Source organism: Cucurbita maxima, unplaced genomic scaffold (assembly GCF_002738345.1).
Source record: "Cucurbita maxima cultivar Rimu unplaced genomic scaffold, Cmax_1.0 Cma_Scf00012, whole genome shotgun sequence".
Taxonomy (NCBI): Eukaryota; Viridiplantae; Streptophyta; class Magnoliopsida; order Cucurbitales; family Cucurbitaceae; genus Cucurbita; species Cucurbita maxima.
Window position 1 is genome coordinate 1,295,584 of NW_019272028.1, and position 21,611 is coordinate 1,317,194.

The 21,611-nt window shown below is 37.1% G+C and overlaps 3 protein-coding genes across 6 annotated transcripts; 2 read left to right on the forward strand and 1 right to left on the reverse strand.

Annotated features, from left to right (window-relative positions):
• Positions 1–6,545: 6,545 nt before the first annotated feature.
• Positions 6,546–8,162, forward strand: LOC111487860 (homeobox-leucine zipper protein ATHB-20-like). Its single transcript, XM_023135423.1, has 3 exons — positions 6,546–6,908; positions 6,997–7,379; positions 7,607–8,162. Exons 1-3 carry the CDS (start codon positions 6,779–6,781, stop codon positions 8,006–8,008), a joined length of 915 nt encoding a protein of 304 aa, XP_022991191.1. The 5' UTR covers positions 6,546–6,778; the 3' UTR covers positions 8,009–8,162.
• A 2,552-nt stretch (positions 8,163–10,714) lies between these two features.
• LOC111487856 (translation factor GUF1 homolog, mitochondrial) lies at positions 10,715–15,906 on the forward strand. 3 transcript variants are annotated; one of them, XM_023135415.1, is made up of 12 exons: positions 10,715–11,125; positions 11,613–12,354; positions 12,630–12,786; positions 12,892–12,946; positions 13,055–13,122; positions 13,207–13,311; positions 13,396–13,467; positions 14,320–14,433; positions 14,754–14,894; positions 14,982–15,041; positions 15,221–15,428; positions 15,527–15,906. In XM_023135415.1, exons 1-11 carry the CDS (start codon positions 10,799–10,801, stop codon positions 15,384–15,386), a joined length of 2,007 nt encoding a protein of 668 aa, XP_022991183.1. In that variant the 5' UTR covers positions 10,715–10,798; the 3' UTR covers positions 15,387–15,428; positions 15,527–15,906. The 3 variants fall into 3 exon arrangements, with proteins under 3 accessions (XP_022991183.1, XP_022991182.1, XP_022991184.1); XM_023135414.1 differs by having other exon boundaries at positions 10,716–11,125; positions 15,521–15,906; XM_023135416.1 differs by having other exon boundaries at positions 11,036–11,125; positions 11,600–12,354; positions 15,521–15,906.
• Positions 15,907–16,435: 529 nt separating this feature from the next.
• LOC111487857 (probable serine/threonine-protein kinase PIX7) lies at positions 16,436–21,008 on the reverse strand. Of its 2 annotated transcripts, none has more exons than XM_023135417.1 (6): positions 20,411–21,008; positions 19,489–19,823; positions 19,255–19,390; positions 17,758–17,897; positions 17,551–17,674; positions 16,436–17,411 (listed from the first exon to the last, which is right to left on the reverse strand). In XM_023135417.1, exons 1-6 carry the CDS (start codon positions 20,646–20,648, stop codon positions 16,891–16,893), a joined length of 1,494 nt encoding a protein of 497 aa, XP_022991185.1. In that variant the 5' UTR covers positions 20,649–21,008; the 3' UTR covers positions 16,436–16,890. The 2 variants fall into 2 exon arrangements, with proteins under 2 accessions (XP_022991185.1, XP_022991186.1); XM_023135418.1 differs by having other exon boundaries at positions 17,758–17,894; positions 20,411–21,007.
• Between the last annotated feature and the right edge of the window lie 603 nt (positions 21,009–21,611).

A 21,611-nucleotide genomic window follows, 5' to 3' on the forward strand; every position in this document is an offset into this window, starting at 1 on the left:
ACGCATCGTCGTTAACTTCATAGTTTTAAAACGTGTTTACTATGGAGAAAGTCTAGCCCTACTCTAACTACTGTCTCGCATTGTCCAGTAAGTGGACCTGATACTACTTTGGTCTGTTATGTATCTACTAAGGAAAGAGTATAGCCCTACTCCAACAAGTGCCTGGCATCGTATGACAACCAAACTTGATACCATTTGTAATAGTCTAAGCTCACCGTTAGCTGATATTATCCGTTTTAGCCCGTTATGTATCGCGGTCAGCCTTACGGTCTTAAAACGCGTTTGTTAAAGAGAGACTTTTATACTCTTCTAAAAAATGTTTTATTTCTCTCTCCAACCGATGTGTGATCTCACGAGCGATTAGGTTTGACTTGTAAAAAGAAAGAAAGAGAGTGAGTGGTATGGGAAAACAAATAGGGGGGAGGGGGGATGTTAAGGATAGTTGACCGTTCATTAAGGCAAATATCTAGATATTTGCCTTACATTACGGGTTACCATATTTTCTCTTTTACTAAATGCAAATATATTGTATTCATTTATTATTCTTTCCTTTTATCGCTATTTCCTTATTATTTGTAATTTACCTTATTTCTGTATTCTGTAAATGATTATAAATAAGAGAACTCTCACCACCATTTGGGTGTGGTGGATTAATCAAACATTCACATGGTATCAGAGCCCTTTCGGTTTAACAACCCTGATCCTTTCTTCTCTATGGCTTCCGAATCTTGTTATCATCTTCTTCCTTTCAATACTCTAATCCATATGATCACCATCAAACTTTCTTCCTCCAATTATCTTCTTTGGAAAAGCCAACTTCTCCCTCTTCTTGAGAGTCAAGACATGCTGGGCTATGTCGATGGAACTATGGTTCCACCACCTCGCTTTGAACCAGAAACCTCCTCAACATTCAACCCCAAATATTTGGCATGGAGAGCAGCCGATCAACGACTTCTCTGTCTCCTGCTCTCCTCTCTCACTGAGGAAGCCATGGCTGTTGTCGTTGGTCTCTCTACTGCACGTGATGTTTGGCTTGCGTTGGAAACTACGTACAGCCATCAGTCAAAAGCTCGTGAACTGAGACTCAAGGATGACTTGCAGTTGATGAAACGTGGCACAAAACCTGTTGCTGAGTATGCCCGTGCCTTCAAAAAAATTTGTGACCAACTTCATGCCATTGGCAGACCCGTCGAGGACATTGATAAAGTGCATTGGTTCCTTCGCGGACTCGGCACCGAATTTTCAGCTTTTTCTACTGCTCAGATGGCTCTCACCCCTATCCCCTGTTTTGCAGATCTAGTCTCTAAAACTGAAAGTTTTGAGTTGTTCCAGCGCTCCCTTGAGTCCTCTGACTCCACTCCTACAGCATTCATAGCCACTAATCGTGGCCGCACCCATGAAAGTCACCCTGCTTCCTTTACCAACCAGCGAGGTCGTTCTTATTCTCCCAAAAACAACTCTTCTAATCGAGGACGAACCCACTCAAGTCAGGGTCGTCGACCACCTCATTGCCAAATATGCCGCAAAGAGGGCCATTATGCTGACCGCTGCAACCAACGGTATGTTCGACCTGATTCTTCTCATGCTCACCTTGCTGAAGCCTTTAACACGTCATGTTCTATTGCTGGACCCGATGCTGCTGATTGGTTTTTGGACACTGGAGCTTCGGCCCATATGACTGCCGACCCATCAATTCTGGATCAGTCTAAAAATTACACGGGTAAGGACTCTGTGATTGTAGGAAACGGTGCATCCCTACCCATTACCCACATCGGTACTCTTTCTCCTGTTCCAAATATTCACTTATTAGATGTCTTGGTTGTCCCTCACCTCACTAAAAATCTTCTTTCCATAAGTAAATTAACGTCTGATTTTCCTCTCTCCGTTACATTTACTAATAATCTTATTACTATCCAGAATCATCAAACAGGAAGGGTGGTGGCAACCGGTAAAAGAGATGGAGGGCTATATGTGCTGGAGCGCGGCAACTCTGCTTTTATTTCAGCCCTTAAAAACAAATCTTTACGTGCTTCATATGATTTATGGCATGCTCGTCTGGGTCATGTGAATCATTCTGTTATTTCTTTTTTAAATAAAAAAGGTCATCTTTCTCTTACGTCTTTATTGCCTTCTCCATCATTATGTAATAGTTGTCAGCTTGCGAAAAGCCATCGATTGCCTTATTCCCGCAATGAACGTAGGTCGTCTCATGTGTTAGATCTTATTCATTGTGATCTTTGGGGTCCTTCTCCCGTCAAATCAAATTCGGGTTTTCTTTATTATGCTATTTTTATTGATGATTATTCTCGATTCACTTGGTTTTACCCTTTAAAATTTAAATCTGATTTTTTTGATATTTTTCTTCAATTTCAAAAATTTGTGGAAAATCAATATTCTTCTCGTATCAAGGTATTTCAAAGCGATGGTGGTACCGAATTTACTAGTACTTGTTTCAAAACTCATTTACGTAATTCTGGCATCCACCATCAACTCTCTTGTCCATATACACCTGCTCAAAATGGTCGTGTTGAGAGAAAACATCGTCATGTGACTGAGACTGGCTTGGCCCTTCTCTTTCACTCTCATCTTTCTCCTCGTTTTTGGGTTGACGCCTTCAGCACTGCAGCTTATATTATCAACCGGTTGCCTACTCCACTTCTTGGAGGTAAGTCACCCTTTGAACTCCTTTATGGCTACACTCCACATTATGACAATTTTCATCCCTTTGGTTGTCGTGTTTATCCTTATTTGCGTGATTATATGCCTAACAAGCTTTCTCCCCGCAGCATTCCTTGTATTTTTTTGGGTTATAGTCCTGTTCATAAAGGGTTCCGCTGTCTTGATCCCGCCACCACTAAGCTATATATCACCTGCCATGCTCAATTTGATGAAACTCACTTTCCTGCTATCCCTAGCTCCCAAGCCCAACCTCTTTCCACTATTCCTATTTCAAATTTCTTGGAACCACATCTTCATCATATTGATTCATCCCCCCCTACCACTTCATCACCGCACATTCCTCAATCCAGTTCATCCCCGTGTGATATTTGTTCTGACCTTGTAGATGAGTCTGTGCAGGTTGATACTTCTCTTGCAGGTTCCACTTTGTCACCCTCGACTTCTAATTCAACCTCTATTGAACCTCCTGTTGATTTCTCTTCTTTGGGCACTCATCCTATGATCACACGCGCCAAAGCTGGTATATTCAAGACTCGTCATCCAGCAAATCTTGGTATGTTGGGCTCATCTGGACTTCTCTCTGCTCTTCTTGCATCCACTGAGCCAAAAGGATTCAAATCTGCGGCTAAGAATCCTGCTTGGGTGGCTGCCATGGATGAAGAAATTCGAGCGTTACAACAAAATGATACTTGGACTTTGGTTCCTCGCCCTGCCAACACCAACATCGTGGGCTCTAAATGGGTGTTTCGTATTAAATATTTGCCCGATGGATCCGTCGAGCGTTTCAAGGCTCGTCTCGTTGCCAAAGGTTATACTCAGGTTCCTGGTCTTGACTACACTGACACTTTCAGTCCAGTTGTCAAAGCTACCACTGTCCGTGTTGTGCTTTCTATTGCAGTCACAAATAAATGGCCTCTTCGACAACTTGATGTCAAGAATGCTTTTCTCAATGGAACGCTTATTGAACGTGTTCATATGGAACAACCTCCTGGGTATGTTGATCCTCGATTTCCAAAGCATGTTTGTCTATTAAAGAAAGCTCTCTATGGCTTAAAGCAAGCTCCTCGTGCTTGGTTTCAGCGTTTTAGCTCATTTCTTCTCACACTTGGGTTTTCTTGTAGTCGCGCTGACACGTCCCTTTTTGTCTTTCATCAGCAATCTAACCTTATCTATTTGCTTCTTTATGTTGATGACATTATTGTTACCGGCAACAACTCATCTCTTATTAACAGCTTTACTCGCAAGCTTCATTCTGAGTTTGCTACCAAAGATTTGGGTTCTCTCAGTTACTTTCTTGGTCTTGAAGCTTCACCCACTCCTGATGGTCTCTTTATCAGTCAGTTAAAATATGCTCGAGATATTCTTACTCGTGCTCAGTTGCTCGATAGCAAACCAGTTCACACTCCCATGGTTGTTTCTCAACACCTGACTGCTGATGGTTCTCCTTTCTCTGATCCTACTCTCTACAGATCTCTTGTTGGCGCCCTTCAGTACTTGACTATCACGCGTCCAGATATTGCCTATGCTGTCAATTCTGTCAGTCAATTCTTGCATGCCCCTACTGCAGATCACTTTCTTGCTGTCAAACGTATTCTTCGCTATGTCAAAGGAACACTCCACTTTGGTCTTATCTTTCGTCCATCCACTGTTCCTAGTACGCTAGTCGCTTATTCGGATGCTGACTGGGCTGGTTGTCCCGATACTCGTCGTTCTACATCCGGCTATTCTATTTATCTTGGTAACAATCTCATTTCTTGGAGTGCCAAAAAGCAACCTACTGTATCACGCTCCAGCTGTGAATCTGAGTATCGTGCTCTTGCCACAACTGCTGCTGAACTTCTTTGGGTTACGCATATTTTGCATGACCTCAAGGTCCCTATTTCACAGCAGCCCTTACTCTTATGTGACAACAAAAGTGCTATTTTTTTGAGCTCTAATCCTGTTTCTCACAAGCGGGCCAAGCATGTTGAACTAGATTATCATTTCCTTCGAGAACTTGTTATCGCTGGCAAACTTCGTACACAATATGTACCCTCTCATCTCCAAGTTGCTGACATCTTCACAAAGAGTATTTCTCGACCTCTCTTTGAATTTTTCAGATCCAAGCTTCATGTTCGTTCAAATCCGACGCTCAGCTTGCGGGGGGGTGTTAAGGATAGTTGACCGTTCATTAAGGCAAATATCTAGATATTTGCCTTACATTACGGGTTACCATATTTTCTCTTTTACTAAATGCAAATATATTGTATTCATTTATTATTCTTTCCTTTTATCGCTATTTCCTTATTATTTGTAATTTACCTTATTTCTGTATTCTGTAAATGATTATAAATAAGAGAACTCTCACCACCATTTGGGTGTGGTGGATTAATCAAACATTCACAGGGGAGGTCCCCTAATAATAAACTATTGGAACTGTTGTAGAATAGAAGAAGCACGTTGGAGCGAAGGGGAAGTTTGGAGCCAAAGAAAGAGAGAGAGAAGGCAAAAGCACATGGGAACAGAGAAAGCAAGTGGAGGGAGAAGATTCAAAGCACTTTCTTCAATCCCTTCCCATATAAAAATTTAAGAAACACAGGGCTTTGTGCATTGGGAGAGTGAAAGAGAAAGTATATAGCTACAAAATAACAACATCAACCTTCCCTTCTTTAAGGGCATGGATCCCCTAAACTTGCTGAAACCCACATGTGAGCACCTTCACTACCATCCCCTTTTCTAGGTCCCACAAACACTCCACATTTTAAATAACCCCTCAATTCAAACCCAATCCATTCAACTTCCCAAACCCTAATCCCCAAATTCCCTCTAAAACTTTCAACTTTTTCATTGCCTACAACTTGTTCCTAACCTACACTTTTAACACTTACTTTATACTAATATGCTCACTTACTTTATAGTATAGGAGCTAATAAAATCATATAAATAACATAGGATTAGTTAAGAGAGAATATTATAGTATATGGTCATAATGAAAGAGGCTGAAATCATTTACTAGATGTAATATTTATAAGGTTTGCAGATCCCGAGGTACGTAGCCCTAGCGGGAAGAGATATATAACCAAAATTCTGCACCAAATTCCGAAGAAAATGAATGATTATATATTAATACAAATGTTGGTGTTTTGGATTGATTATGGGGTACCCCAAGTTTTGTGGTTATACAAATGAGGGCATGCCATATCATATTGGGATGGCCCCTCCTTTTTGCCCTTTCAACCTTTAAACTATTTGACAGCAAATGATTGTGTGTTTTGATGATGATCATCTTCTTTCTTCTCTTACTTTTTTTAATCCTTTTGGCGGTTTACACATTGTTTCTCGATCTGTGTGCAAATTGGATACGTATTTCTATGATTTGTCAGAAGGGTTAAAATTTTTATTCTTTATTTTATGTGTCCCTTTTCCAATCCAATCCTTCCCATGTTGATATTGCTTTGATTCTTATGTTTAAGCATACAAAGCAAAAGGTCTGATAGGTTATAAAACCTCTTCTCAGCATTAGATAGTGTTTTTAAAACTTCAAACAAAACAATATCGGTTAAATATTTATAAATCTCAAATACAATTTGTAGTTTTTTTCACAAAGTATGTTAAATTATAGGTTTAGACGTCAAGATGTAAATATGAATATAAAACATGTATTCCTCCTTTCGAGATTAAAAGTTCAAATTCTATTACCCCTAAAATATAAAAACTTGTTAGGGTATGAAATATATCTAATTTGTCTCTAATTATTGATGAACATGAATTGAATAGGTTTACAAACATTGCATCTTAAATTTAAATTGGGTTGTTGATGATAAATTTAGCAATATTAATATATAAGGCTAGAAGAGTGAAAGGTATATAAAAAATATGATGTTATAAAATGGAGTGCATGTGAGAGGCAAGTTAGAGAGATCCATATAATGGGTTGGGTCCAGGAAAGCTCCCTTCCATGACAAAAATATACACCAAATTCACACCCTCTTTCTTCTTCTTCTCTCTCTCTCTCTCTACTTAAAATTCGCTGTCTTTCAGACTCCTCTGCCTCCACACTTCCATCCCAAATTTGAGCACAATATAGTATGACTAAGATCTAGCATGCATTGCCATTCCCATGGCTTCCCCTCATCATTCCCATAGCTTCATGTTCCAATCACGCCCCGCCGACCACCATGACTACGCCCCCACTGCCACTGCTTCCTTCAACAACATCCCCTTCTGCCCTCCTCACCTCTACTTCCACGGTTTCTCTCTCTCTTCTTCCTCCTCCGCGGTTTTGAGTTCGAGTCATGTCAGTGACGTTTTTGCTTTCTTTTTTTGTTGCCTTTTCAGATGGGGTTGTCCCGTTGATGATGAAGAGATCCATGTCGTTTTCCGGCGTCGAAAACGGCTGCGAGGAAGTTAACGGAGACGAGGGGTTGTCGGACGACGGGTCGGCATTGGGAGAGAAGAAGAAGCGGCTTAATTTAGAGCAAGTGAAGGCCTTGGAGAAAAGCTTTGAGCTGGGAAATAAGCTCGAGCCTGAGAGAAAATTGCAGCTGGCTAAAGCTCTGGGGCTGCAGCCGAGACAGATTGCTATTTGGTTCCAGAACAGAAGGGCCAGGTGGAAGACCAAGCAATTGGAGAGAGATTACGACGTGTTGAAGAAACAGTTTGAAGCTCTTAAAGCCGACAATGATGTCCTTCAAGCTCAAAATACCAAACTCCATGCAGAGGTAATAATAATAATACAATTCAAAATGCTATTTCTCTTTAAAAATTCATTATAACCAAGTTTTAATTTTAATTTTCATTTTATTTTTATTTCTCCCCCTAATTATCTCAAAACATGTATACTTAAACATTTGAGCATTGGAATTTTTTTAAATTATTAATATGTAATTAGCATTATTCTCTTAATTAATTTTGTGAATTTTCATAACAACCCTTGATTTTTCTGAAGTTGTTAGCATTAAAAACCAAAGACTCCGGCGAGGTAGCGGCGGGCGGCAGCGCCACCGTGAACTTAAAGAAAGAAAACGAACGCTGCTGGAGTAGTGACAATAGTTGTGACATCAACCTGGAGATCTCACGAACACAAGCACCAATAACAAGTAACGGTAGCAACGGCGGAAGAGGATGTTCCCAACCTGGAATCAAGGACCTGTTCCCTTCGGCAGCGTTCCGGTCCGCCGCCATAACGCAGCTGCTGCAACACGGGTCTTCTAGATCAACCGTCAATCATTCGCCGGTGATTCAAGAAGAAAGCTTCACTCAAATGTTCAATGGGATCGAAGAACAACAACAAACTACAGCAGCTGGGTTTTGGCCATGGAGTTCAGATCAAAATTCCCATTTTCATTAATGGATCATCACACAGTTTTTTTTTTTTTTTTGGTCTTATTACAAAACAGTTAAATTTTTATTGAATTAGTTGGGTTGTATTATTACTATTGGGGATTTGGGATTAATTAATGATTGAGATTACAATTAAAATTAAATGATAGTTTTCTTTTTTTTTTTTTTTTTGTTTTGTTATTCCATATATTTTGGTGGGGGATGGATCTGACGGGGAAAAAAGAGAGAAAGAGAAAACATGTGTGTGGGTTATTCAGTGGCTTTCCAGCTCTGGGCATGTGGGATGGGCTATGGAGTTTTTGTTTTTTTTTCCTAATTTTTTTTAAAAAAGATTCTCTTATCTTCTTCTCTTTATAATCTACCGAAGATGAGATGTACTAGAACTCACGTAAGTAAAATCAGAGGTCGCCTTGTTGACTAACTAACTACTTTGGTCTATAAGTAGGTCATAGCTTAAGTCGATGAAATACAGCGTTGTTCAAAGTAACAAGCATTAAGAAAGAAAGCATCTAAGTGGTCACAACCAAGTTAAATATTGAAACTATGAGTACCAAGCGATCTCACTCACCCGTTTTTTCATCTTTGACAAAGATCTTTTAAAGATCCGATCTCACTCACTCGGGTGTCAGAGTTAATATCTCTACCACTTCGACCTATTGGTAACAATAGTCATATTATATGATTGTAAAGGAATGTTAGAGAACAAAATCCTAAATCCAAAGTTGAAACCCGAGTACAATTCAAGCATGAATTTCACATATTTGAGATGGATTAAGGAGATGGATGTGAACATATCTTTTCTAGACCTAATTTGTTGAAAAACTTGATGCCAAAGATCTGAATAAGAGTACTTTGTTTGTCATTAGGTAATGTAATCATAGTTGGTGGCACCATTTTTTGAAATTTTTAATGGTATTGCTAATATGGAAGGCACATGATTAGAGATTTTAGTCAACATAACAAATATTTTTAAAAAAAGGTCAACTTTGATCCAACTTCATTTACTTAAAAGAGATAAATTAAAGCAAACAGAATTTTAATTTTCTTCTGAAAAAATTTACTCCAATGCACAAAATAAAAATATCTTTTTGCTTTCCAATTTTTTTTATTTACTATTTTCCTTTTAAATCTCATGATATATATATATATATATGATTGGACTAATTATTGCCATATATTTCCTTTTTTAAAAATCCAAAATAGTTTGAATATTTTAATATATACTTAGAAAATATTAATTTATTCTGAAATCTCAGATTTGAGAAAATAAGAGACAAAAGAAAATGGTTGTCAAGTACGTACATTTAGGTTATTCCCCTTAAATATAAAATTTAAATATAGAATAAATAATAAAGATTTGTTTGAAAGGCATCTTTCAAAATATTTTTCTATTCTAAAAAAACAAAAAATATTTATTTATTTATTTTTATTGCAAATAACTCGTTAACTGTAACTCTCTTTTTTTTTCTTTTTTTTTTTTAAAAAAAAAATCCCAAATTTTAAAAACATTGTATTTTCTACTGAAAATTTGTCCATAAAATTTAAGTATGGTTTATATTTAATCTATCAATAATTTTTTTTTTAAAAAAAAATTATATTACTTTCATGTTAATTTAATCATAATTATTTTAACTTCGACACTCAAATTCAATAATCAGATTTATAATCGGATTGAAAAAAAGAAAAAAAAATGGAGAATTTTAGAGGTAATTGTAACATAGAAATAAAGGTTTATACGGTACCAAATGGGCGTCGAATCCCTTTCAAAATTGGCGTTTGAATGTCCCATTATTGTGTTAATAATTGAAGTCCTTTGCCTTTGAAGGAGGAGTTTTAGTTTCATAATCTACACGCCCATGAAGAGTTCTCAACTCATTTGTATGATTATTGTTCTCTCTACTTCATTCATAATGATGCCTTTTTCAATGTTCTTCGTACCACGATCTACCGATAAGACCAACAAAAACTAAGAAAACAACTACAATAAATATATATATTTTAATGTTTTTCTTTCTTCAGAGCTCATGAGTCATTACATTAAAGGCATGGAGTGAACGAGAGAAGCTATCAAGAGAGAGTACTAAATGTTGGTCCGATAAAGATAATCTATTTTTGCTAGAGGTAAGTAATTGGTTGATTCTTAGATATCTCTAAAATTTGTTTTTTTAAATATGCATCTCACGATAGAGATGGAATAATGACACCAGTTATATTTTATTTTATATGAATTAAAAGGGATAATAATATTATATGATAAGATAATCTAAAATAAGACCTTATCTTAATTAAAAAAAATAGAAATGGGCTGCTAACGCTTGTTCTTATAACATTTGTCTCTAAATATTTTTATTGTATAATTAATAATTTTATTCACATCCATGTTAACGGAGTTAATTGCATAATAGTTGCACATGTCCGAACCAATGGGCTCAGCCCAGTATTTAATATCTGGGCCATAGCTTGTGGGCTTCTGTAGCGATTAAACGGACCAATATACTGGGCCTCTCAACGAGTTACTCGCCCTACTAATTACATAATAGTTGCACATGTACGAAGCAATGGGCTAAGCCCAGTAGTTAGGATTTGGGCCATAGTTTATGGGCCGATGTAACGATTAAACGGACCAATCTACTGGGCTGTCATGGAATTACTCACCCTAAATACCTCTATGCTTATACGACGTCGTTCTACGTTAAAACAATCATGCTCGAGGCTTCATCATCGTCTATGTCCTGAATTTGCAGCATTTCGCTTCTGGTTCGTGACCTTCGGGTTCGTCAGCTCCAAAACCCCAAAAATGGGTTTTTTTAGAAAAGCATCACAAGACATTAGGCCTAAATGCTTCCATCTATGGCGAACTTCCTCTTTTCTTAGAGGCAGTATTGCAAATTCTAGGATTTGTCCTCATCGTTTTGCTTTGAGCCAAGCATTTTGCTCTCCTTCTCGACAGAAAAGCAAAGAAGTCGATATAGATTTGAGTCAGTACCCTCCTGAGCGGATTAGAAACTTTTCTATAATCGCTCATGTGGATCATGGCAAGTCTACACTGGCTGATCGTCTCTTGGAGCTCACTGGTACTATTAAGCGAGGCCATGGTCAGCCTCAATACCTCGATAAGTTGCAGGTTCGTTGGCCATGTTACGGGACTATTATTAGATTGTGGTTACCTCTTACTCTTTCTTATGGTCGCGAACTTTTGTAGAAGAAAATTGCGTTTGTTTTACTTTGGTTATGTAATTTGACAAGAAATGGTGTACATTTGTGGTAGAGGAGCCTAGGTTTAAACTATTGAGATAAGCCTATTATCACATTAACTAGGAAAATTTAGTTTGCCATTGTCGTCCTTTTCTAATTTTCTTCACGACAGTGTTGAGTCTGTTGAGCAATTAGGCATCCATTATATGATTGTTTGAAAGTTTCCTTGTTGATCTTGTTCATAACTCCATGAAGTCTCTGTTTAACTCATCATGGGGACTTTTTTTCCCCCCCTTCTCTTTTCTTAGGCTGAAAATCTACCTTCTTTAGCTATTCTGTGATCTTTTGCTATAAAAGTGATTGCCTTATTGTTTTTTCATTTTTTCTTTTTAACTTGATGAAGCCCAATTATTTAGGTGGAGAGGGAGAGGGGAATTACTGTTAAAGCTCAGACTGCAACCATGTTTCACAAGTATAATCCTGTGGGTGACAACGCTAGCGAACAGCCTCCTTTCTTGATAAACCTCATCGACACACCTGGCCATGTTGATTTCAGCTATGAAGTATCTAGATCCTTAGCAGCTTGCCAGGGTGCCCTTTTGGTTGTGGATGCTGCCCAAGGTGTTCAAGCACAAACAGTGGCTAATTTTTATCTAGCTTTTGAATCAAATTTAACAATTATACCAGTTATTAACAAAATTGACCAGCCAACTGCTGATCCTGATCGTGTTAAGGCTCAACTGAAATCAATGTTTGACCTTGATTCTGCACATGCTGTGTTGACATCTGCCAAAACAGGGCAAGGTCTTGAGCATGTCCTTCCTGCTATCATAGAGCGCATACCTCCACCTCCTGGAAAGAGTTCTTCACCTTTGCGAATGCTTTTATTAGATTCGTACTATGATGAATACAAGGGAGTGATATGCCATGTTGCTGTTGTTGATGGTGTGCTGCGCAAGGGGGATAAGATTTCTTCTGCAGCCACTGGCCAAGCTTATGAAGTCTTGGATGTTGGGATCATGCATCCGGAACTTACCAGTACAGGAATTCTTCTTACTGGTCAAGTGGGCTATGTTGTGAGTGGAATGCGTTCTACTAAAGAAGCACGAATTGGTGATACACTTCACCAGAGTAAAACTGTTGTTGAACCCCTTCCGGGTAAGTTCTTCATTTTCTTTTTCAAAATGTTCTAGAGCCATTTTCAGTCCTGAACAGAAATATATGTCAAAAGTAAAGCTGAGTTTTGGTTTCGAGTTTATTTCCAGTAGGTGGCTGATCCTTTCTAATAGATGCCAGTTTGTCGGACGGACAATGGAATATATTTTACAAACACAATGTTTCAGTAGAATTCTTCTGTTTTTTGTTATGTTAGTGTATGTCATGGCCTGTCTCTCTCTTTCAATTCCTCTTAGTGACATTCTTCCTACCTGCAGGTTTTAAGCCTGTAAAACACATGGTTTTCTCTGGTCTATATCCAGCAGACGGGTCAGACTTTGATGCACTCAATCATGCAATAGAGAGACTTACATGTAATGATGCCAGTGTCTCTGTGACTAAGGAGACTAGCACAGCATTAGGGCTTGGTTTCAGGTATGGCATCCACTGACAGAATCGTTTCCTTTTCTACTATAATGGATTCATATTTGCTTTATTTGTCATATATTTGAATCCATCCTAATTGAGTCCTATACATAGGTGTGGTTTCTTAGGATTACTTCACATGGATGTTTTTCATCAGCGGCTTGAACAGGTGGCCTTTTTTTTATTCATTATTGATGTACAATAGATAAAATTTAAGCCTATTTTTGTCATCATATATTGAGAATCCATGTTGTTTGTTGTTTCTAATGTATCACAGGAATATGGAGCTCATGTTATTTCTACTGTTCCAACAGTGCCTTACATTTTTGAGTATTCTGATGGAAGGTTATCTCAGTGGCATATTCCTTTTCAGTTTTTTCTATGTTTCACTTTACAAAGAGCTAAATTAATATTTTCTTCCCCTTTAAGCAAAGCACAAGTTCAAAATCCTGCTGCATTGCCATCAAATCCCAATAAGCGAGTGACTGTTGGTTGGGAACCTACAGTATTGGCTACAATTATCTTTCCTAGTGAGTAAGCTCTCCTACTCTTTTCTATTCTTCTTCCCCTTTAGTGTATACATCAAAATCATTCAAAATTATTTCTTGTTTACTACAGATATGTTGGGGCTGTAATTACACTTTGTTCTGAGCGGAGGGGTCATCAGTTAGAGTACTCATTCATTGATAGGTAACAAAGAACTAGAATAAAGTACTTCTTGGTGCAATACAATTATCATTATATCTGGTGCTACCATGTTACTGGAATAATGGAAACCTAATATATCTTTTGGAAAATTATGCTTTTCACACTGCAGAAATAGAACTTTTTTATGTTATGGTTCAGAGCGAGCTTTGCAATTGGTAAAAAATTGGTTTCTGGCCTTTCACTGTTCATTTAATTACTTTAATGTTTTATAAAAAGTTGTTAAATGCTAAATATAAGTTGTATCTGTTAGCAAAACTTATTGCGGTTTTTCTATGATGTCAAGTTTGGTGGTAATTTTAGAAAATCATTGATTAAATATTGAATAACATTGTATGTGTTCATATCCATTTCCATTGCAACTCATTTGACTTGATGAGAATAGTATACAATATATGCTAAACTTTTTTTTGTGGGGTAAAAATTGCTTGAATTTGATAAATGTACCCAGTACTTTGCCAAGTCTCAAAGCCTGAAGATAAAAGTACATACACGAAATGTTATGATTCCTATTTGAATGCTTGGTTCGTAAAGTAAATCATGTGGCAGCTACTTCTCCGCATGTAACATCCACAATCTTGTGCTTCCTGCTATGAATTACTGATATGCGACAAAAACTCGAACATTTCGTTGAGTCATAAGATGTCACTTGAAATAAAATAAACTAGTTCTTTTTTTCTTCTTTCCTCCATCGACATGAGTGCCTCTTTTACTGCAAAAATCGTTAACATGAATGGTTTCATACTCTTAATTTATTAAAAATTTTATATCTTGTTTTTTATGTGTGGATCTTAATGGCCATTCATATAAATTTTAATTTCATGTTTTGTCCTGCAGTCAAAGGGCATTTATGAAGTATCGCTTACCTTTAAGGGAAATTGTTGTTGACTTCTATAATGAATTAAAGAGTATAACATCAGGATATGCATCATTTGATTACGAGGATTCAGAGTAAGTCTCTTACCCTCTCTTTTCAATATCGTTTATAAGCCTTAGCTCTTGAATCTCAAGTGTTGTCTGCATGTGCATAATGAAAGATGGTTAATTGTTGAAATTTGTAAAATTATCTTCGTATTCAGTATTGGTTGATGGTCAATATTTCTACCTAATACGTATTTTCAGTTCTGTGGAAAACCTGATGCTAAGTAGTTTGTAAATGTAATGATTAGACTCTTCTTCGGTGGCTGTGCAGTTATGATAAGTTTTTCAAGGTTATGTAATACAATTGCGTCTTCCATATATTGATATATTGATCGGTGTGACTACCCCAGGTATCAGCAAGCAGATTTGGTGAAACTCGATATCCTATTGAACGGGCAGCCAGTTGATGCTATGGCAACTATTGTTCATAATTTAAAGGCACAAAGGGTGGGACGTGAATTGGTGGAAAAGCTGAAGAAATTCATCGACAGGTATGCATTTTTTTAAAAAAATTTATTTTCCTTGTGTTATTTTTTATTTTTTATTTTTTTGACATGAGTTGTTTTTATGCTGAACAGGCAAATGTTTGAGATTACAATACAAGCTGCGATCGGATCTAAGATCATTGCAAGAGAAACGTAATGGTCTTATTTTATTTGTTATCACTAGAAGGTTTTTACTCAGATTTTTATTACATATTCAAAATTTGAGTGGCACTAAATCTTGAAGCCAGACTATTTTCAGTACAAGACGGTTACATGCTCATTGGTATCCTTCAAATTTTATTGTCATATTGAACTTTTTATGTGGATTTTAGGATCTCGGCTATGAGGAAGAACGTTCTTGCAAAGTGTTATGGTGGGGATGTCACTCGGAAGAGGAAGCTGTTGGAGAAACAAAAGGAAGGGAAAAAACGAATGAAACGTGTTGGCTCTGTTGATATTCCTCAGGAAGCATTTCATGAAATTCTGAAGGTCTCATAGGGGGGATAATTCCAGTAAATTAATGGACCATACCTATTACCGGTACGGTTCTCATTTATCTGCATGAATCATACTTAGAACTCATTCTCTCGTTGTCAATTATAATCATGGCAAATAACTTTATGGTTTTCCAGTGGCAGTTTGTTAAAGAATATTTCAGCGAACGTGCTCAAGAGTATACCATATGCTTTAGTCTTAAGAGACCTCCCATTCTGCTATCAGAAGTTATGCATGCAGAATCTTGCATTGTTTTGCAATTCCGATTGATATGCCCTGGCAACCCATATATGGTAGTTATCTTGTAACATCCGAAGATGCTAAGGTCAGAAGATTGTTAGTGGACTAGAATAGTCTTGATTAGAGTCCTCTGTTTTAGGGGTGCAGTTTATCATTATTTATTTTTCCTTCCTCTCGTGTTGTATGCTTCAAAAATTTTCTTACATAGGTAGGTCAATAAACTAATTAGGGATTCAAACATGTTTATAATTAATCGGCATTTAGTTTTGATGTATTTTTTTTATAATCGAGACTAATCTACTCTTTTTATTTTGACTTTGCACTACTTAATGCTTCTTTCCCATATCTTCTTTTTTTTTTTATAAGTAGAAATTATCTTAAGCACTAACAATGCTTAAGTTTGGCCTACATCTTTCCTCCACCATTCCTACTAACAAAGCAAGTACATGATATGATTAGTATGATGTAGCTTTCTTTCACTATTCCTACTACCTTAGTGATTATATAATATGGTCGACATAATGTAGCTTTCTTTCATCATTCCCTTCACGAGAGTAATTATTTAATATCATTAGCACAACTTAACCCATTTGTGTTTATATCATGAGTTTATATTAGAGAGAATGTCAAAAAAACATCTATAAAATGTATCTAATGATGACCAAAATGATAACATCCAATAATATTTTCCCCAAGAGTTTTCTCAATTGGCCAAACACCATTTTTTAGTTCTTCTGCAAATAGATTGTCCTCCCAGACTTGATCTAAATAACCTGCAAGTGCATATATATAGTAACGAAGCAATTGCAGTGTATGCAATCAGTAACGAACTTCATCTCGAGTCAATATAACATTGATACGAAAAATGAAATCACAAACACAACTGATTGATGATAGTTACAGCAAACAAATAGGATTTACAGATTAGCTTCATAATAAGACAAAACCTTGTTCAAATCTACCATTGTTATCTTTTTCTTATCTACTTCTTCCATCACTCCAACTTTCAATCAATGGCATAAAAACACAGTCCAAATCAACCTTCCTTTCACTTCATCACCTATCTCCTCTCCTCCATATCCCACCCAAACTCTAAAAAACGAAAAAGGAAAGAATAGATGGACAAAAGGGAAAAAGTCTTTTCAAGGCTCTAATATGAACAGAAAGTCAACTGTATAGACAAGAGGCTAAACCATCCTATGTGCTAATTGACTTTGATTATGCTTTAACAAATAAGTGTTAGATTCAAGGCACTAGCTCGAGTTGGTTATTGAGGTTGTCTCCTGTCAGGTTTTGGTGACTGCTGAGGATAATTATAAGGAGAAGCATGAGGACCATTTGGACTTGATAAGCTTCTAATGTGTTGCCCGTTCCTTGCCACCAACATCGACTGGGTACGAACGACACTTTTAGCATTGGGATTGGACCTGGCACGGTCTGCTTGCATGGTTTGGAAGTAATAGGAAGAACTAGCCATGTCCTTGAGGTTTGGCAAAGGTTTTAAAGTTTCTACAACTTCACTCATCACAGGTCTGACTTTAGGATCTCTACTAAGGCAGTGAGCTGCAAGTTCTGCAGCTTTTTGTGCACCTTTGATCGAGAAGTGACATTCAAGGCGGGGATCTATCAGCCGGTAGAACTTCCTCTTGTCTCCAAGTAGGGGTCTAGCCCATTCGACAAGGTTGTGCTCCCCATTCGGTCTATTTTTATCCATCGATCTTCGACCCGTTAGCATTTCGAGCAAGACAACTCCAAAACTGTACACATCGCTTTTTGATGTCAAATGCCCTATGGAATTCAATAATATTGGATTTTAGATTCATGAAGAATCAAATGTATGTATGACTTTTGTACATGTTTATATGCCAACGAAGAAATACTAGCATCAAAGTGCTCTCACAACAAAAATGAATGAAATCAAACCTACCAGTCATCACATATTCTGGAGCTGCATAACCATAGGTTCCCATAACCCGAGTTGAAACATGAGTTTTGTCACCCTCAGGACCGTCTTTTGCAAGTCCAAAATCCGAGAGTTTAGCGTTGTAATCCTAAAAAAACGTTTTTAACCTTTTAAGAAAGCCTTGGGCTTGGGGATAACAAAATAAAGAAGCACATAATTTGGTACACATACCGCATCTAATAAAATATTAGACGTTTTAAAATCGCGATAGATCACTGGTCTTTCAGCTTCTTCATGAAGAAACGCAAGGCCTTTAGCAGCACCAAGTGCAATCTTCATTCTAATGGACCAAGGAAGTGGCAAGGGCCCTTCTGAGCAAAACATGGTAATTATCATCGAATATTAAACATGCAAAATCAATTGTTAAATATAAAAATATTAATTCTCCTACAATCACATCACAAATAAAATGAATGTGAAAAAATCACAAGATACATTGAGAGAAAACACTTGAACAATGTGCTTTTAACACAAAATCCATGGTGTCTGCACCCATATGTATGGATATATATAACCCTTAATTTCAATAAGCTCAAACAGAGATAAATCCTAGAGATATCTACCACAACATTCTCTTTTCATTTAAATCGAAAATGACACTCCAAATTGTAAGCCCAGCATTGTGTCAATAATCATGTATGTAGAATAATTCTTGTGAGTTTCAACTTTCTACCATACTTTATGGATGAATAGTTTCTGGGAAAAAGAAGTCACCTTCAGTTGATAAGAAGAAAAATAGAGGAGGAAATTAAAAAAAAAAAAAAAAAACGGAGGAGCTAACGAAAAACCAACTAAATTCGTAACAAATAATTACAAAATAATGGTTGGAGGGGGGAACAAAGCATTCTATGTAAGGGTGTGAAAACCTCTCCTTATCAGACGTATTTTAAAACCTCGAGGGGAAGCCCAAAAAGAACAATATCTGCTAGTGGTGGACTTGGACTTTTATAGATTATATAAGAGCCAGACACCGGGCGGTGTGCCAACAAGGACGTTGGGCCTCCAAGGGAGTGAATTGTGAGATCCCACATTGGTTGGAGAGGAGAACGAAGCATTCCTTATAAGGGTGTGGAAACCTCTCCCTCGCATACGCGTTTTAAAACTTTGAGGGGAAGCCCAAAATGGAAAGCCTAAAGAGGATAATATTTGCTAGCAGTGGGTTTGGACTGATACAAGAAAAAAGACCTCAATCCTATGCTTTTCTCTCCAAATATCCATCCAGATTTTGCTACCATCCTAAAAAATTCTTTGATATCTCAGCTTTTTAAAACCGTTTTGTGCACCAACTCTTCAAATGGTGATGTTCTAAGCCTTTCCTAGCACTAGCTTTCCCTATTTGTTTGGAATCCTTTCTTATGTCAAATATCAAATTATTTTAACAGTCAACTGATTGTCCTAACTTATCATTGATTTGACATCCTATAGAAACAATACATGACACCACAGTTCATATTTCAGTTAGAACAGCAAATGCCCATTCATTTGAGATACCGATACTATCCTACCAGAGTTTTAAGTCACAACTTTGACATTTGAAGCTCGAGATTCGTAGTGACTTCATTTTGTTTCCATCCATGATCAGATTGGCAGATTTTTTGAAAAATATGAGTGACCAACATTTTTAGTGACTAGGGAGACATAAAATGGTTAAAAGGTTAAGTCACATACTTCTGAAGAGGTGGTTCTCCAAACTTCCACGAGGCATGAACTCGTAAACTAATAACCTTTGATCATCTTCAATGCAGCAACCAATTAATCTCACAAGATTAGAATGGTTGAGATCACCAAGGAAGTTAACTTCAGCCTGAAATGAAAAGCGGGAGTAAATTTTAACAAAGAAAAGAGGAGGATACCCCAAAAGTCGGTGCGAGTGTGAGAGAGGTAGGTGAAGAGTACTCATACCATCCACTCTTTATGACCTTGTAGACCGTCATGATTAAGAGTCTTGACTGCAACTGTAAGCCCAGTTCCCGGTTTAGCAGGAGCAGTTCCATTCTCCTCAATCCATCCTTTGAAAACACAACCAAAACCCCCCTCGCCGAGAAGGCTCTCAGGTCTGAAATTTCTTGTGGCTAACTTAAGCTCATTAAAAGTGAACTTACGAAGCCGAGAAGCAACCTTCAGCTCGGCACTAAGCTTGGGCGTGGACGAGCTACTTTCAGCATTATCAGTAGTCGCTGATGACCCCAATGCAGTAAACAGAATAACTTTCTTTTCATCGAGTTTAGATTTACTATCTGCTAGTTACACATAATTAGAAGCAACATTTACAGATATATATCTAACAATAAGAATACCAATTAATCAGATTTTAGAAACATCTATCACTTATTCCCCTTGTTCTATATGACCAGCACATTTGAATCCATAATGTCCCTGTTACCTTCTAAAAGTTAAGTCCTCACTCCCTTGTTTGTGTATAAAATGTATTGAAATCAAAGGACAATATACCAAAAGAACATTGCAGAGAAAGAAAAACATGAATATAGAAGCTTTTCAAAACTGAATAAAACTTGCAGACGCTTCAGTTTCAAGTTAAATAATCTATCACTTTTAAAAGCTGGCATCTCAATTCACATAGTACTACCAAGCTTTAAATACAGGATACGCTTAAAATTGCATTGCTAGGGAATTTAATTCAGTAAACCCCTGACCTAATCACCACTTGAACTTAGTTATTAGCTTCACATGCTCCAAATTTTATGATAACACAAATTAAGAACAGCTCAAAGATGAGGATAATCTTCAATCCACTAAGAGACTAAATACGTTTCAGAATTATGTTAACTCATACAAACAAAAACCAAAAGAACAAGAAGTTTACCGCAATGGGTAGTGGTGCCACTAATGAAGCTATCGACCTTTGATCCACTTAAAGAACTATCAACCTTTGATCTAGAAGGAATGCAACTCCTAATGAACTTCAACCTAACCCAACATCCAGTCTCCGCCTTCTCCAACTCGTTTTCCTTCTTCTTCTTCTTCTTCTTCTTCTCGCTTGCTGTTCTTGACTTGCCCTCAATCCACGTCTCGACCTTCGAGCCATTAGGTGCCAAACCCATATCGTCTAGTGTCTTAAAAACAGATTTCAATACCTCATAACCCAGAAACCTCGCCTTTTATGGAAACCCCACTTGAAAAAATCAGCTCATTAACAACAAATTTCAACCGGTGGATTGCACGAACCAATACCCAAATCACAAAAATAGCAAAAACGGAGGAGAAAAGGATGATATAACAAATTGCCGAAGAACAGAAGGGGGAAATAAGAAAATAACTCAAGCACACTAAAAGGGAACTTAGTCAAAAGAGCCAAAGATGGGGAAAGAGAGAGAAATAGGTGGGAAAAGGAGGCCGCTCCCGAAAGAGGAAAAGCGTCCCGACAACGGGCAGGTTGGGCAGTTCATGACAATGGGTGGCAGTTGGTCGGGCAAGAGAGAGAAAGAACCATTGTTAGAGTAACTAGGATATTCCTCATCAAATCAAGTGCTTATTTACAGAGAGAAATGTATTTGGACGCTCATTTTCAAATTCGGCACTTAGAAATTGGCATAGTGATATACTCCAAAGCACTATAGTTCTTTGCTACATTATATTAAATACGGATAATGTATTTTATTTCTTAACAAATAGACCACATATTTCATTTAATTTTAACTGAATATCTTATCTAATTAATTATGTTGGAATTGATATTAAGGAAGATAATTGTTTGGATTAATTATTTAAACATATTAGAAAGTGGGATATTATTATTGACACGAATAAAGAATCTTTTTCTAAGAATAAATTATGGTTATTAATAGCATTGATGTGATGGAAAAGTGCTAGTGATTAAGAAGGATGGCCACTTCGCATTTATGTATCTATTGTGAAGGCCCAAACAGATATAAAATGTTTTTTCTTTTTTTTGTAAATAAAAAAAAAAATAAAATGGAAAAGATTGAGGAAGGGAATCATGGGAGGTTTGGTGAGGTGGGAAAAAAAAGGGTAAAATAAATTGGGAGTTTAAATTGACCTAACTA

Excerpts from the sequence above, each read along its gene's own strand:
- LOC111487860 (XM_023135423.1), top strand. The coding sequence starts at position 6,779 with ATGGCTTCCCCTCATCATTCCCATAGCTTCATGTTCCAATCACGCCCC. Across the intron at positions 6,909-6,996 it reads TCCTCACCTCTACTTCCACG|ATGGGGTTGTCCCGTTGATG; the intron begins GTTTCTCTCTCT and ends TTGCCTTTTCAG. Across the intron at positions 7,380-7,606 it reads ATACCAAACTCCATGCAGAG|TTGTTAGCATTAAAAACCAA; the intron begins GTAATAATAATA and ends ATTTTTCTGAAG.
- LOC111487856 (XM_023135415.1), top strand. The coding sequence starts at position 10,799 with ATGGGTTTTTTTAGAAAAGCATCACAAGACATTAGGCCTAAATGCTTC. Across the intron at positions 12,787-12,891 it reads GCATTAGGGCTTGGTTTCAG|GTGTGGTTTCTTAGGATTAC; the intron begins GTATGGCATCCA and ends TCCTATACATAG. Across the intron at positions 12,947-13,054 it reads TTCATCAGCGGCTTGAACAG|GAATATGGAGCTCATGTTAT; the intron begins GTGGCCTTTTTT and ends AATGTATCACAG.
- LOC111487857 (XM_023135417.1), bottom strand. The coding sequence starts at position 20,648 with ATGGGTTTGGCACCTAATGGCTCGAAGGTCGAGACGTGGATTGAGGGC. Across the intron at positions 19,391-19,488 it reads AAGGTCATAAAGAGTGGATG|GCTGAAGTTAACTTCCTTGG; the intron begins GTATGAGTACTC and ends TTTTCATTTCAG. Across the intron at positions 17,675-17,757 it reads CTAATATTTTATTAGATGCG|GATTACAACGCTAAACTCTC; the intron begins GTATGTGTACCA and ends ACGTTTTTTTAG.